Genomic DNA, 15,000 nt, shown 5'->3' on the forward strand with positions numbered 1-15,000 from the left:
AATAAATAGTAAACAAAATAAAATGTAATTTAATAATATATTATATTTAATAATATTTACAATAGATAAATAGAATATCATAAAATAAATAAAAATAAATTAATAAATAGAATTAAATATATATATACACACACACACACACACACACACACAAACACATGCACACACACGCACACACACACATTTTTTTTGCGCCTTTGCGTTAAGAGGGGCATCTTTTGCATGCGGCTCATCCCAGAGCAGCAGTTTGTGTTGTCAAGACAACTACAGAGAACTCTTAAAGAGCTTGGTTTCCGCTACATTCGTTCTTCCATGGCGGGGACCAAAATGCACCCCGCCACGGCTACATACCCATTCAAAACATTCAGTTATTGTTGTTGTTGTTTTTAATAGCGGATTATAATCGCATCAAAACGTATTAAAATGTAAGTGGATTATAACAGCACAAACTTTTCTGTAACCGTATAGTGCTGTGCGCTATCTGTTTAATCCTTTGGGGTTACGTGCTGACTGACTGACTGACAGGTGCGCGATGCGTGAGGTCAGCAAACACGACGAAGCTTTCAGTTAAGATGAACACAGTTTCTATAGTTATACTTTATTCATAGATAAAGTATGACTCTGCATATTTTCACTCTATCATGCTGGAGTTTATAGCCGTTTTGCTTTACTTCAGGACACATTACCACCGCTCTGAAGGTCTAATCGCTGTTTTAAGTTATCCAGAGCTGTATGAATGTACAAATCTTAAATATCACAATATTATTAAATATTACAATTGTAACAACACAGACAACAACACTTTTGCACAATGGATACCCAGCTGATTCAGTCGTTTCATCTAAAAAAGCGCTGATGTTGACCTGGATCTGCGTCATAAACGCAACAAATAGGCTTTACCTTTTATTTTACAGCATATAAAGCATGTATGCACATTAATGCAATATCATATTTAAACAACAAAACTGTTTACAAAAAGTCAACATATGCGCGCGTTGTTGTTGTCTTTTCATCACGCAGCGCGCGCACTTGAACCGCGAGGGAGAGAGAGGAAACCACATAGCAAGACATAATCTTTAAAATAAGGATTTCTATTAAAATGTAAAAAGGTTTTGTGATTATAATAATAACAGCGGGGCATTAAATAAATGCATATTTTCCGTGGAGCTGGCAATTTGAGGAAGTCTGCAATTTTATTTGACGGAAGACAAAAATATGATTGGAAAAAAACTGCCTATGCCAGTTATTAAAAGTAATCAGTCAGTGTTTTCGATTTGTAATATAAATTAATTATTTAAGTGAAAATAATTTAGGGCAGTCCTATTTATTTTATTTATTTCATTTAGTTTATTCTGTTCTTCTGTGCTAAACTCTGCAGGTGCGTGAAAATGCTCTGTTGTATTGTTCTATTATTAATATGCTAGCATATAAAAATAAATCAGTATTTTATGCAATATTTAATGTGTCGGACACAAAATAGACACGTCAATTTGTTTAATATAAAATTAATAGTAATCTGACCAGTTAACCGTTAATAACCGATTAATGAGCGGCGGTTGTCGGTTAGCAAAATTAACCGAAATGAGCATCCCTAATTTTCATATCACATAACACTTATGTTACCAAAGACAACGACTGGCGCATTTGTATTACATTCCTTTTTAGCACCACAGTGAAAAATAGGCAGGCCTCTCGCAATTGATTTAATACTTTTTTTTGTTACTTAATAAAGAAAATATTAGAAAAAGAAGACCCAAAAACAGAAATATCTAATCACCGCCCATATGACATAACACTCACGTTGACAAAGGGAACGACTAGTGCATTTGCATTACATTCCTTTATCAGCACCACAGTGAAAAATAGGTAGGACTTTTGCTATTTATTTAATACTTTTTTGTTACTTAATGAAGCAAATTTCAGAAAAAAAGTCCCAAAAACAGAAATAACTGATCACCGTCCATATTACACAACACTTACATCACTGAAGGCAATGACTGGCGCATTTATATTACATTCCTTTATCAGCATCACAGTGGAAAACGAAACCATTTCTAAGTTGATTGGACGCGATCAGCACGAAATGGAATAGTCACGCAAACAAAACCACTTATCCCGATAGTACAAAAGTGGCGATTTATTTAAACGATAAATGATCAGAGGAATGTGTGGAAAGCAGAGTGTGGGCCTCACCTGCAGTATGAAGGTCATGGCGATGATCATAGAGTACAGGTCGTATTTGCCCATCTGTTTGCTTAGAGCTGAACTCATGGCCTTCAGTGCATCCAGATATTGCTTTCTGACCTTCTTGCCCATGTTACTCAAAACCTCAGACTTGTTTCCGTCCACATAGAGCTTCATCCAGCTGCCATGAGCCTTCTCCGCCACACGAAACTGCTCATAGCCATCTTCTGTCGAAGATAGATAGAGGGAAAATATAGGTAAAACTAGAACAGAGAATGAACTATAAAAATGCTGTCTAACTAAATGCCAGCACTCTAGACAAGTTAAATGACTTGATTTGACTTTATAAGAGATTTTAAACACTCTACATGACTCCACTGGCAAACAGCACTATTAAAGTGCCCTATTATGGATTATGAATGGTTCAAATTTTAGTAGTGGCTGTCCCCAAAAACAGGTTGTTCAAAACAAACATTCATTGTCTGAGAATATGCATACAGTTTTAGCCCATTTCTCAACAAATACCAAACAAGTTGGTGAAAGTAACATTTTTCCAAACTCCTTTGCGTGACACTAATCTCTGATGATTGATCAATTGACCCAGTCTGTTGTAAACAATCACCATTTTATACAGTACATGAACAAACAGCATGGAGAAAGCATCCAGAGTTGCAAGGAAAGATGAAAGATTTTCCCAGGTCTGTATGCGCAATTAGGCAAGCAAATGTTAATGTTTCATGTTGACGTCAACATAAAATGGCTTGAAATCCCTTTTGAAAATTACTCATTTTAATGACTCTGAGTCGAACTGTTCTTATAGAAACAATAACTTCATACCGGGTGCACTTTCAGATTTAAATCTCAGATGTTTTCATTCACTTGGAGCTGTACTACACACTGCATTTCAAAAAACCATAATAGGGGCACTTTAATGAAAGAAATATAGAAAAAAAAAGAGTAAAAAAAAACATTTATGATGAGAAAATTTTATTAGTATTCTTAATATTTAATATTTATATTTATATTATTATTATATAGTTTTTGAAGTTACAGTCTGTACATGTAAAAATAGGACAAAATAAAATAAAATAAGAATAAATAAATAAAATATTATAAAAAAACATAAATAAATAAATAAAATAAAATTTGGTTAATAATTTAATTCAAGACAAAACAAAAAAAATTAATATAAAAAACAAGAATAAATAAATCAAAAAATAATAATTAATTAATTAATTAAAATATGAAAAACACAGTAACAATAAAATTAAAAATACAATAAATAATAAAACAAACGAAATAAAAAAAAAAATAAAAAAACACAAACCCTGGGGCAATGCTTTAATTTTATTTTTTTTATTTTTGGCTTAGTCCCTTTATTTATATGGGGTCGCCACAGCAGAATGAACCACCAACTTATCCAGCATATGTTTTACGCATATGTTTTACGCCCTTCCACCCACAACCCATCATTGGGAAACATCCGTACACACTCATTCACACATACACTACGGACAATTTAGCCTACCAATTCACCTATACCTCATTTCTTTGGACTGTGGGGAAAACCCTAGCACCTGAAGGAAACCCACACCAACACGGAGAGAAAAAGCAAACTCCACACAGAAATGCCAACTGACTCAACCCCGGCTCGAACCAGCGACCTTCTTGCTGTGAGGCGATCAGGCTACCCACTGCGCCACTGTGACGTCCATAATGGGCTCATTATGGTGCTATAGACACATATGATGCCTTGAAAATATCACTAGGTTTTGAAAGTGATCTGCAGTGATATGAAGACACAAAGAAGGTGTTGCACAAAAAGCAGGAGTCTGTTTTCAGCAGACAGGCACCGAGGGTCTTCACAGCAGGGTCTCTGTGCGAGCTAACAGACACGTCTAACACACACAACGCCGCCCAGACGCTTCACTACAGGACACTCCATCGCTGAGCTCTGACTCTCCGCACAGCTGATGTGTGTACGACAGAAATACACTTGACCCAACAACGTGGCAAACGCTTCATGTGGTTTTGTGTCGGAGCATAATTCAAAAGCATTTTGCATTAATGAGGATCTTCTGTATTTTCGCAGCTCAACTAGAGACAAAGAAAAACAGTTTGTTATGCAAGTTAGGCCTTGTCCACTCTAATACATTTTCATTTAAAAACGCATCTTTTTTTTTTTTTTTACATTTTGGCCATTCATTCACATTGAGACTGCGTTTTTAGGCAACGAAAATGTATCTTTTTGAAAATAGTCTTCAAAGTGGACGGAATTTGATTGGAATGGTATTACATTTGATTAAATTGGGATTGGATTTGAATTTGGATTTTTTTGCAATTGGATTGGATTGAATTGGGATTGAGATTGGATGGATGGATGGATGGATGGATGGATGGATGGATGGATGGATGGATGGATGGATGGATGGATGGATGGATGGATGGATGGATGGATGGATTGGATTTGATTGGATGGGAGAGACTGAATTGGATGGATTGGATGGACTGGACTGGACTGGACTGGACTGGATTGGATGAACTGAACTGAACTGAACTGAACTGGACTGGACTGGACTTGACTGAACTGGACGGATGGATGGATGGGAATGGAATCAATGGGATTTAATTGATGGATGGATCGATGGGAATTCATTAAAAACAAGTTTTTAATGATTAAATAAGAAGATGAAAACGAATAGACTATAGATATGAAGTAACAGTAATTGTTTCAGAGTACTGCGATGAAATGCTGGTTTAGCATATAAATGTAAACAGTCATTATAACAGACCAGAACGCAGAGATGAATGTGTTATAACGTAAATGTAAAGAAGAGACCATCGTGTAATAAATACTGAACCTTTAATCAGTAAATATGAGCTGGTTTCACTTTCTAAATGCGGTATAAATTCATCCCGTTTTGGCATTGCTTTAATCCTTTTGAACATATTCAGGTGCTGCTTATCAATTTGACAAGGCTTCTACGTTCGTTCTTGCTGTCAATTGCGCAAGAAATGATCGATAAAAGGTTTCTGATCAACCGCTGTGACAGTTGCAGGCGCTGTGTGATGTGCATGCACGCGAGGGGAGTCAGATTTCGATACAACACCGGCACTGCATGTTCCTCCATTTCGCCTCAGTGATGGGTCGTTCTTGAACGATTCGTTCATTTTGAACAAATCTTTTGTATGACTCATGGAGTGAATCATTCTTTTGGGCATGTGCACGTTTGTGCAGGTGGAGTTTGCGTGCTACCTTGAAGTGGTCTGTCTCGCGCAGAGTTGCCTACTTAGCAATTTTGTTGCTAGATTTAGCAACTTTTCATACTACACTAGCAACTTTTTTTTTTTCAAAAAAGCATCTAGCAACAAATTTAGCAATTTTTAACATTAATTTGGCTACTTTTAGCAATTTATAAAAACTGACTCAAAAGAGCAGTAGCTGTGGGCATCACTCAGAAAGGTAAATCGCTAGCTCAGATCGTTTTTCGTAACTGTTAACCTACTGTTATTTGTTAACATGTATAATTGTTGGCAATTTAGGTAGCAATAAATTCCAAAAGTGCTATAATTGTTGTCACTTTCACAAATGTGTTAATTTCACAAGTTAAAAAGAGATATACACAAGCTGCGATTGTTTAAAAGAATGTAACTGTTCATTATCAGTGTTATATTTAAAAAATAAACTACTCTTATCAAAAAGTGTATAACTTTTACAAATAGTCAACTCTTCTTTTCTATAAAACTCTAAATGGACATATTTCAAATCAAGTATTTGCTTAGATGGCCAGTCAGTTTGAGAAAACATTTATTATTTTGTATACTACATAAAGATGTACAGTAGTTTTGAGTTGTGATTACGGACGGACATCATCACGCAAAGTAATATGTTAATAAGAACCTATTCATTGTGCATCCGCATGTAATGTTTTAATATAATATAATACACGGCGCCTCAGAGAGTAGAGACATGTCTGTCTTACGCTTGTCAGATACTATGTGATAACGTCACTGATATGCAAATGAGTGTGTGACATCATCTGGCAACAAGTATCTACTTTTCGGGCAGGCTTTAGCTACAGAATGCGCACATATAGCCTTAAGCCATATCGATATGAACAGCATTTGATAATCCTGCATCGGGTTGGGAAATCATAGCGATATATCCCCAGAACTCAATATACCACCTTGCCCTACAACATATGCCTTATTATGTTCAAGATAATGCAAAACGAGCTCTTCTGTGCCATGCAAAGAAGAGATTAGTTCAGTCTGACAGACTCAGATCAATATAGTCTATTGTCTCAAATATATGATGCAATTAAACTATCATAACAATGTCATTTTAACGAGCTCATCTGTTGACTTTTATTTTTTCTATATACAGTTTAATTAGCAATTATGTATCTTTAATTTAAATGGCATTAAACATACTAATGTAGTGCAGAATGGAAGTCAAAGTAGCTGACATGATCTCTCGTATTATACTGTGCATTTAACGTAGTACAAATTTGCATGATGCAGATTGATGATGATGCATGAACAGAACGGCAAAGGATGAATCTCAGATATTAATTTAAATCATGCATGATACTTCTAACACGTCCACATGCCTCCAGGCCACGGAGAAGCTATGAATCTTTAACATTTCTTTCTCAGACGTCTTTGTTTTCCCCTCAGCATCTCTAAAGCATCTTAATCGGTCTCCCTGCGCAAACCCCAGAGACATAAAGGTGATAAACCGAGACGGGATTTGCAGACGGAGATCATGTTAACCCAGAGAAAAAGTGATGAATAGGGCAATTACCGAGTGTTAGCGGCGAAAACGGAACATTAGATGCATTTTCCCATGAATCTGTTTTCTTATGAATGAACGCAGTCTACTGGAACGTTCATCTATTGTCACAACACAAAAATAAGCAAGGGCAGGATTAGTCAATTATATGATTATGCTGAATTAGCTCATGAATCCACGTCAACTGCTATGACAATGCATTATTTCCACAGTATCAGCTAAAAGTCGCGCATGGTCTAGTTGTGAGATGGATAACTGTGGTGGAGCTGTGAGAAAGCTAGAGCTGTGATTCTCAGAAACCAGCCTTTCCTCTTTCAGACACAGCGGCGTCTGCTTCATAATGAAAGTTTAATTCGCAGCATTGATCAGAGAGCAGCAGAGCACGAGAAAAGCCAAACGCGGCGTCCGCTGAGACCAGGATCCCTCTGCTCCAGAATAATGCAGATTACTCATGAATATTTACTGAGGAAATCGCTGAGAAAATAAGGAAAGAAAAGATAGATGGGTGGATGGGTGGATTGGAATAGAATAAATGGGATTTGATTGAATGGATGGATGGATGGATGGATGGATGGATGGATGGATGGATAGGATGGATAGATGGACATAGAATGAACAGGTTATGATTGTACGTATGAACAGACAGATGGATGGAGGGCTGGGAATAAAATGAACATGATTTGATTAGATGGATGAATGGATGGATGGATGAATGTATGAATGGATGGAAATAGAATAAATGGGTATGATTGGACTGACAAACAGACGAATGGATAAATGGCTGGGAATACAATGACCGGGATTTGATTGGATGGATGGATGGATGGATGGATGGATGGATGGATGGATGGATGGATGGATGGATGGATGGATGGATGGATGGATGGATGGATGGATGGATCGATGGATCGATGGATGGAAGGAATGATGAGAATAGAATGAATGGAATTTGATTGGATGGACGGATGGATCGATGGGAATGGAATGGCTTTGATAGATAGATAGATAGATAGATAGATAGATAGATAGATAGATAGATAGATAGATAGATAGATAGATAGATAGATAGATAGATAGATAGATAGATAGATAGATAGATAGATAGATAGATAGATAGATAGATAGATAGATAGATAGAGAAACCAAATGATGGATGGATGGATGGATGGATGGATGGATGGATGGATGGATGGATGGATGGATGGATGGATGGATGGATGGATGGATGGATGGATGGATGGATGGATGGATAGATAGATAGATAGATAGATAGATAGATAGATAGATAGATAGATAGATAGATAGATAGATAGATAGATAGATAGATAGATAGACAAACCAAATGATGGATGGATGGATGGATGGATGGATGGATGGATGGATGGATGGATGGATGGATGGATGGATGGATGGATGGATGGATGGATGGATGGATGGATGGATGGATGGATGGATGGATGGATGGATGGATGGATAGATAGATAGATAGATAGATAGATAGATAGATAGATAGATAGATAGATAGATAGATAGATAGATAGATAGATAGATAGATAGATAGATAGATAGATAGATAGATAGATAGATAGATAGATAGATAGATGGATAGATAGATAGACAGTAACTCAACTAAGCACTCGTTACAACCGAGGTCCGCAGATGAGCATCTCTGAACATATAACACATCTAACCTTGAAGCAGATGGGCTACAGCAGCAAAAGAATCCACCAGGTGCCACACCTGTCAGCTAAGAACAGGAAACTCAGGCTACAATTCACACAGGCTCACCAAAATTGGACAATAGAAGATTAGAGAAATGTTGGCTGGTCTGATGAGTCTAGATTTCTGCTGTGATATTCGGATGGTCAGAATTTGGCATCAATATCATAAAGGAATGGATCAATCCTGCCTTGTATCAATGTTTCAGGCTGCTGGTGGTGGTGTAATGGTGTGGGGGATATTTTCTTGGCACACTTTGGGAAAGCGTATGAATCATCTAAGAATGCGTTGTTTTTTTAACATGACAATGAGTTCACTGTACTAAAATGGCCTCGACAATCCCCAGATCTCAATCCAATAGAGCACCACTGGGATGTGGTGAAATGGGAGATTCGCATCATGGATGTGCAGTCATCAAATCTGCAGCAACTGTGTAATGCTATCATGTCAATATGGAGCAAAATCTCAGAGGAGAATGTGGCTATGCTTCATGAAAACAGCGAAAAGCGGGTCAGGATGTCTATTGTGACTCGGGGGTTCTGCATTTTGCATTGTAATGATGCGCTTCATTTCTCAGGATGTTGCAGAGGGGGGAAATGTTATCTGAAGAAACCCTCCTCCGTCTCGCTTTCAGGTCAATGTTCTTAGAAAAATCCTGATGAACAGTTCTCCCCGTAATCACAATAATTCATCTGCAACTTAATTAAGTGCTTCATTAGGCTGCGAAAGCATCATGGAGAAGTTTCTGCATTCTGAAGAGAGAGCGAGGCAGACGTGGGGGAAGCGAGGTCGCATTCGTCTCTATGTCGCACAGAGGCTGAAGAGCTGACCTCTAAAAATAAAAAATAAATCTCATGTTTTTGAATTTCCTTCAGAAAATGGAAGGACGAGTGTGGGTGGCGGGAGTTTGTCGTCCTCATCAATCAGACCTGAACCTCCACACGCCTCCTGAACCTTCACTTCAGCTCAGGTGGAAGAGGGAGAATATGAGGTCTAATGCATGTTGTACACAGGAGTTGGCGGAAATCGTGCTTTCATACAGTGTGATTGGCTGGTTTTACACAATACACTTATCATATAATATGATTTACACTCTTTACAGGAGTCAAAATGCAGAGACATATCATAAATAGCTATTTTAGCTATTTTAATTCAAATGATCAAAATCTAATTTTAATTCTTACAATCAATTAGATGTAATTACCAGGGAAATACTAATAACATATTCATGTTAAGAACTGTATTAATAATATTATTATTATTAATATTATTATTATTATTATTATTATTATTATTATTTAGTTATGCATTCTTTTATTAAATATTTTATATTTAAGGTATTATTATTATTATTATTATTATTATTATTATTATTGATATTAATATTAATATTTTAATCTACTGTTACGTATTGTTTTATGATATATTGTACAGTATTTAGTATAATATTATTATCATGTAGTAATGCATTGTTTTATTAAATATTTTATTATATTTATTGTATTCTTATCATTATAGTTATTATTGTTGTTACTATTACACATTTACATAAAAAGGACTGTATTATTATTATTATTATTATATTATAATATTTTTTATTTACATTTACTGTTATGTGTTATGTTATATAAAATATTGTATAATAGTTTGTATATTAATATCATATTATCATTAAGTTTTGCAGTTTTATAAAATATTTTACATTTGATGTATCATCATTATTTGTTGTTATTATTATTATTGTTTTTATTATTATTATTATTATTATTATTATTATTATTATTATTAATTTTTATTGATATTATTATTATTATTATTATTATTATTTACTGTTATGTATTATTTATTTTTTTTTATTTTATTTAGTTTAAATGTATTACATTTTATAATAATTAGTTTATTATTATTATTATTATCATCATTTACAATTTTTTAAAATAATAATAAAAACAACAGCAACAACAACAACAGCAACAACAACAATAATAATAATACATTCAATATTATAAAATATTTTATGAAACATAATACATAACATTAAATTACAATAATAATTTTAAGAAAATTAAATTACTGATCAAATAGTAATTTACTGACAAGTATCCAACATAAACTGCAAAAAAGATTAAGGAATTAAGTTAAATTATTTGTATTTTCAAATTTAAGTTGATCGAACATTAAACAATTAATTTGCCCCCTTTAACCCCCCACTTTTATTTTTTCGATAGTCTACAGAACAAACCATCATTATACAATAACATGACTAATTACCCTAACTTGCCTAGTTAACCTAATTAAACTAGTTAAGCTTTTAAATTTCACAAAATCTTCTCCCCGTTAAACAAAAATTGGGAAAAAAATAAATAAACAGGGCGGCTAATAATTCAGGGTATTTAAAGTGCTCTAAAGGAAAAGCCAAAGTCAAAGTACCCACATTGGAAAAAAAATTATTCAAAGATGACTCCTTGGATTTACTAAATTTTTTTTAACGTTAAGGGGTTGTAAACAATTTATTTGAGCTGGATTTAAACAAACAAATTAAGTTGAAAATTATTAAATTTAATTTGTTTGTTTAAATTCAACACAAATAAATTGTTTGCAACAGTTCTGCATGCAACACTTTTTTCAGTGCAGTCTTGTAAACAAAACAAAACAAATTAAATGGAATGAAACAAAACACAAAGAAAAGAAAAGAAACTGGAAGAAATAAAAAAGCAGCAAAACAAAAGAAAAAAAGAAGAAACAAAATAACATACTGAAATGAAACAAAACAAGTGAAATGAAACAAACCAAAGAAAGCAAAACCAAAAAAAAGAAAAACAAACAAAACAAACACTAAAGGAACAAATATTAAACAAAACAAAACAAGTGAAACAAAAGAAAACAAAACAAAACATATTAAATTAAAATTAACACAAAGAAGAAACAAAATGAAATGAAAAAAAAAACAGGTTAAAGAAAATAAAAACAAAATAACAAAATAAAACAAAATGAAACAAAACAATACAAGTGAAATAAAACAAAACAAGTGAAGCAAATCGATAATAGAAACAAAACAAATAAAACAAAATGCAAAGAAAAAAGTGAAACAAAATGAAATGAAAAAAAAACAGGTTAAAGACAAGAAAAAAAACAAAATAACAAAATAAAACAAAATGAAACAAAACAATTCAAGTGAAATAAAACAAAACAAGTGAAGCAAATCGATAATAGAAACAAAACATGCAAAACAAAATAAAAGATAAAACAAAACAAAACAAAACAAAACAAAACAAAACAAAACAACCCAGAGCAATGTATTTTACATTCATTCATTAATTTTCTTTTCAGCTTAGTCCCTTTATTAATCTGAGGTCGCCACAGCGGAATAAACCACCAACTTATCCAGCATATGTTTTACAAAGCAGATGCTTTTCCAGTTGCAACCCATCACTGGAAAACATCCATAGACACTCATTTACACACATACACTACGGACAATTTAGACTACCTAATTTACCTGTACCGCATGTCTTTGGATTGTGGGGGAAACCAAAGCACCGGAAGGAAACCCTCGCCAACACAGGGAGAACATGCAAACTTTACACAGAAATGCCAACTGACCCAGCCGAGGTTCGAACAAGCGACCTTCTTGCTGTGAGGCGAATGTGCTAATGTATTTTACATTCATGCAAAAATGTAGACTGAGGCATATATTTCCTTTAAGCCTGGATAGGAATAAACTGTTTTGGGTTCCGATTTCAGCCCTCAGTCAAACGTCTGGCTACATGAGAACTCCAAGAAAACGGAGCTATGAAGCCTGTGAAAGGGTTAAGTGAAAATGTCAGCAGACGTCCCCAACAAACACTCCAACCCTGAATAAACACACTCACACCTCATAACCCAGCAAATCTCTCAATACTGTAAGCTGCAAGAAGTGAATGAGCCAGAGATGGATGTTTGTGGGAGGCCAGAAACCCTGCTGAGAGAAAACACAACCCAACCGCTAAAGAGACAGCGGAGGACTCACACACAAACACACACACACACGTCTGCGCTTTTGCTAAAGGCTAAAAATTCTCCATTTCTATGGATTTTTAAAGTGTAGCGAAGGCCCTGTGTGCTCAAACTCCTGGTGTTATCTTGGGTTACTGACAGCGTTTCCGTGAGCTTGTTGCTCAAACAGCAAAAAGGACAAAATAAAACATAATTGGATTGAAAACTGAAGCATAGCACAGAATATAGGAGTAATTCCATCAGCTTTCAGTGTCAGTATGAAAAGGCCTGAATAGTAAACAACTGAACTGTGCACATTAGAGAGAAAAACAGTGATCATATATTGTTGTATTATTTACAGGGTTAAAAGCAAATAAAGTGGTTTTCAAGAATCAAATAAATAAAAGTGTAAACACGAAAAAATGAACAGCTTTATTTTTATCTGGACATTACAATGTGTATTTAAATGTATTTATATATATTTTTTTATTTTATTAAATAAAGTTGTATTTTATTTTATATTTTATCTCTATTTTATTTTATCATATTATACTTTGTTGTATTTTTTATTTTTATTTTATATTTTAACAAATTTATTCATTTTTTATTCATTTTATTTTTATTTTTTATATATATTTTATTTTATTTTCATTACATTTTTTATTATTTATTTTTTTATTTTGTAATTAAATTTAAATCAATTTTATTTTTATTTTATTTTATATTTTACTTAATTTATTAATTTTTATTAATTTTATTGATTTATTATTTTTTATTTTACCTTATTTTGACTTAACTATTTATTTTTTATTTAAAACATTTCTTTATATTTTATTTAATTTTATTTTATCGTATTGTATTTTTATTGTATTTTTATTTTATATTAAATTCAATTTATACATTTTGTATTTTTATCAATTTTATTTATTTATTAATATTTTTTATATTTTATTTTATTTTAATTAGGTTTTTATATTTTATTTTATTTTTTATTTCATCTTATTGCATTTTTGTTGTATTTTTATTTTATTTTATTTTTATCTTATTGTATTTTTATTGTAATATTTATTTTATCTTATTTTATAATTTATTTAATTGATACATTTTGTATTTAAATTTAATTTATTTTAACGTAAGACTGTTCTTCCGAATTGTAATTCTCTAAAGTCTATTTAACAATTCTACAAGGTCTAACTTTACCAGGAGGAATGTATTTTGTACTGGTTGATTACATGTTCACCTTCAGGAGCGGTGAACGTTTGACAGCCCCGCAGTCCACATGTAAATGACTAATGATTGATGAGACACATGGATGTACCTTAAGCTCCTAATTGCCATGCAGACAGAACTTTTTGCTGACTGGCATTACCGTGAAGACATTTCCATTGTATTTGCATATTGCACAGGAATCAGAGATCGTATCCAGATATATCCAGTTTTGTGAGCCTATGCTTAAGTGCAGACTGGCAGTCTGATGGATCGAGATGCATGAAGTGTAAAATAGGCCCTTGAGATTTCCCCCTTCATTATCCTGTAGTTTGTGTCTGAACTAAAGCACTCTAATATTATCTCACAGCAAAACAATGGAGTCTGGATGCGTCTAGGTGACTGGAAGGTGACTGCCTTTGTGTATTAGAATACTGTTTCTTTCTTGTTCTTTAAAAAAATAATTAAAAATCTCAATAAAATATTTTTTGCTAAAAGCTTATTAAAAATGTAAAAACAAAATATTAATTAATATTTGAAGTGCTCTAAGAAAAAGTCAAGCTAAAGTGCCCATGATTATGAACAAAACAAAACAAAACAAACTAAATGAAAAACAAAGCAAAATTAAGCAAAATTAAACAAAGCAAAATAAAACAAAAGAAAGCAAAAAAAACAAAGCAAAACAAAGTGAAGCAAAACGAAACAAAACTAAATGAAACAAAAACCAAGTGAATTAAAAACTAAACTAAAAACAAAACCAAACTAAATGAAACAAAACAAAGCAAAAAAAACTAAACTAAAAGTTTAAAAAACTAAAGTGAAGCAAAGTGAAACGAACCTGAAAAAACAATGGAAATAAATACAAAAAACAAAACAAGCAAAACAAAACAAAACAAAACGAAACAAAACAAAACAATGAGAAACATAATTAAACGAAACAAAATTAAACAAAAACCAAGTGAAATAAAAAATTTTACTAAACTAAAAACAAAACAAAATGAAACAAAAAATTAAATTAAGAGTGAAGCAAAGCGAGGTGAAGCAAAGCAAAACAAAACTAAAAAACAAGTCAAATGAAAACAAAAAACAAGCGAAACAAAACAAAAAATTTAACTAAACTA

The 15,000-nt window shown here is 33.1% G+C and overlaps 2 protein-coding genes across 3 annotated transcripts in view; one reads left to right on the forward strand and one right to left on the reverse strand.

The window, feature by feature from the left end:
* Positions 1-15,000, forward strand: part of LOC147833832 (uncharacterized) — an 863,518-nt gene that overhangs the window by 375,858 nt on the left and 472,660 nt on the right. The window lies entirely within an intron of this gene.
* Positions 1-15,000, reverse strand: part of pigg (phosphatidylinositol glycan anchor biosynthesis class G (EMM blood group)) — a 227,725-nt gene that overhangs the window by 137,804 nt on the left and 74,921 nt on the right. Inside the window, exon 7 of one of the 2 annotated variants that reach the window (XM_087281054.1) lies at positions 2,194-2,408. In XM_087281054.1, the coding sequence (XP_087137180.1) occupies positions 2,194-2,408 (215 nt within the window). Of the gene's footprint in view, positions 1-2,193; positions 2,412-15,000 lie in introns of both variants that reach the window. The other variant, XM_087281053.1, reaches the window with a different exon arrangement.

This window comes from Danio rerio, chromosome 14 (genome assembly GCF_052040795.2).
Source record: "Danio rerio strain M-AB ecotype USA chromosome 14, GRCz13ab, whole genome shotgun sequence".
Lineage (NCBI taxonomy): Eukaryota > Metazoa > Chordata > Actinopteri > Cypriniformes > Danionidae > Danio > Danio rerio.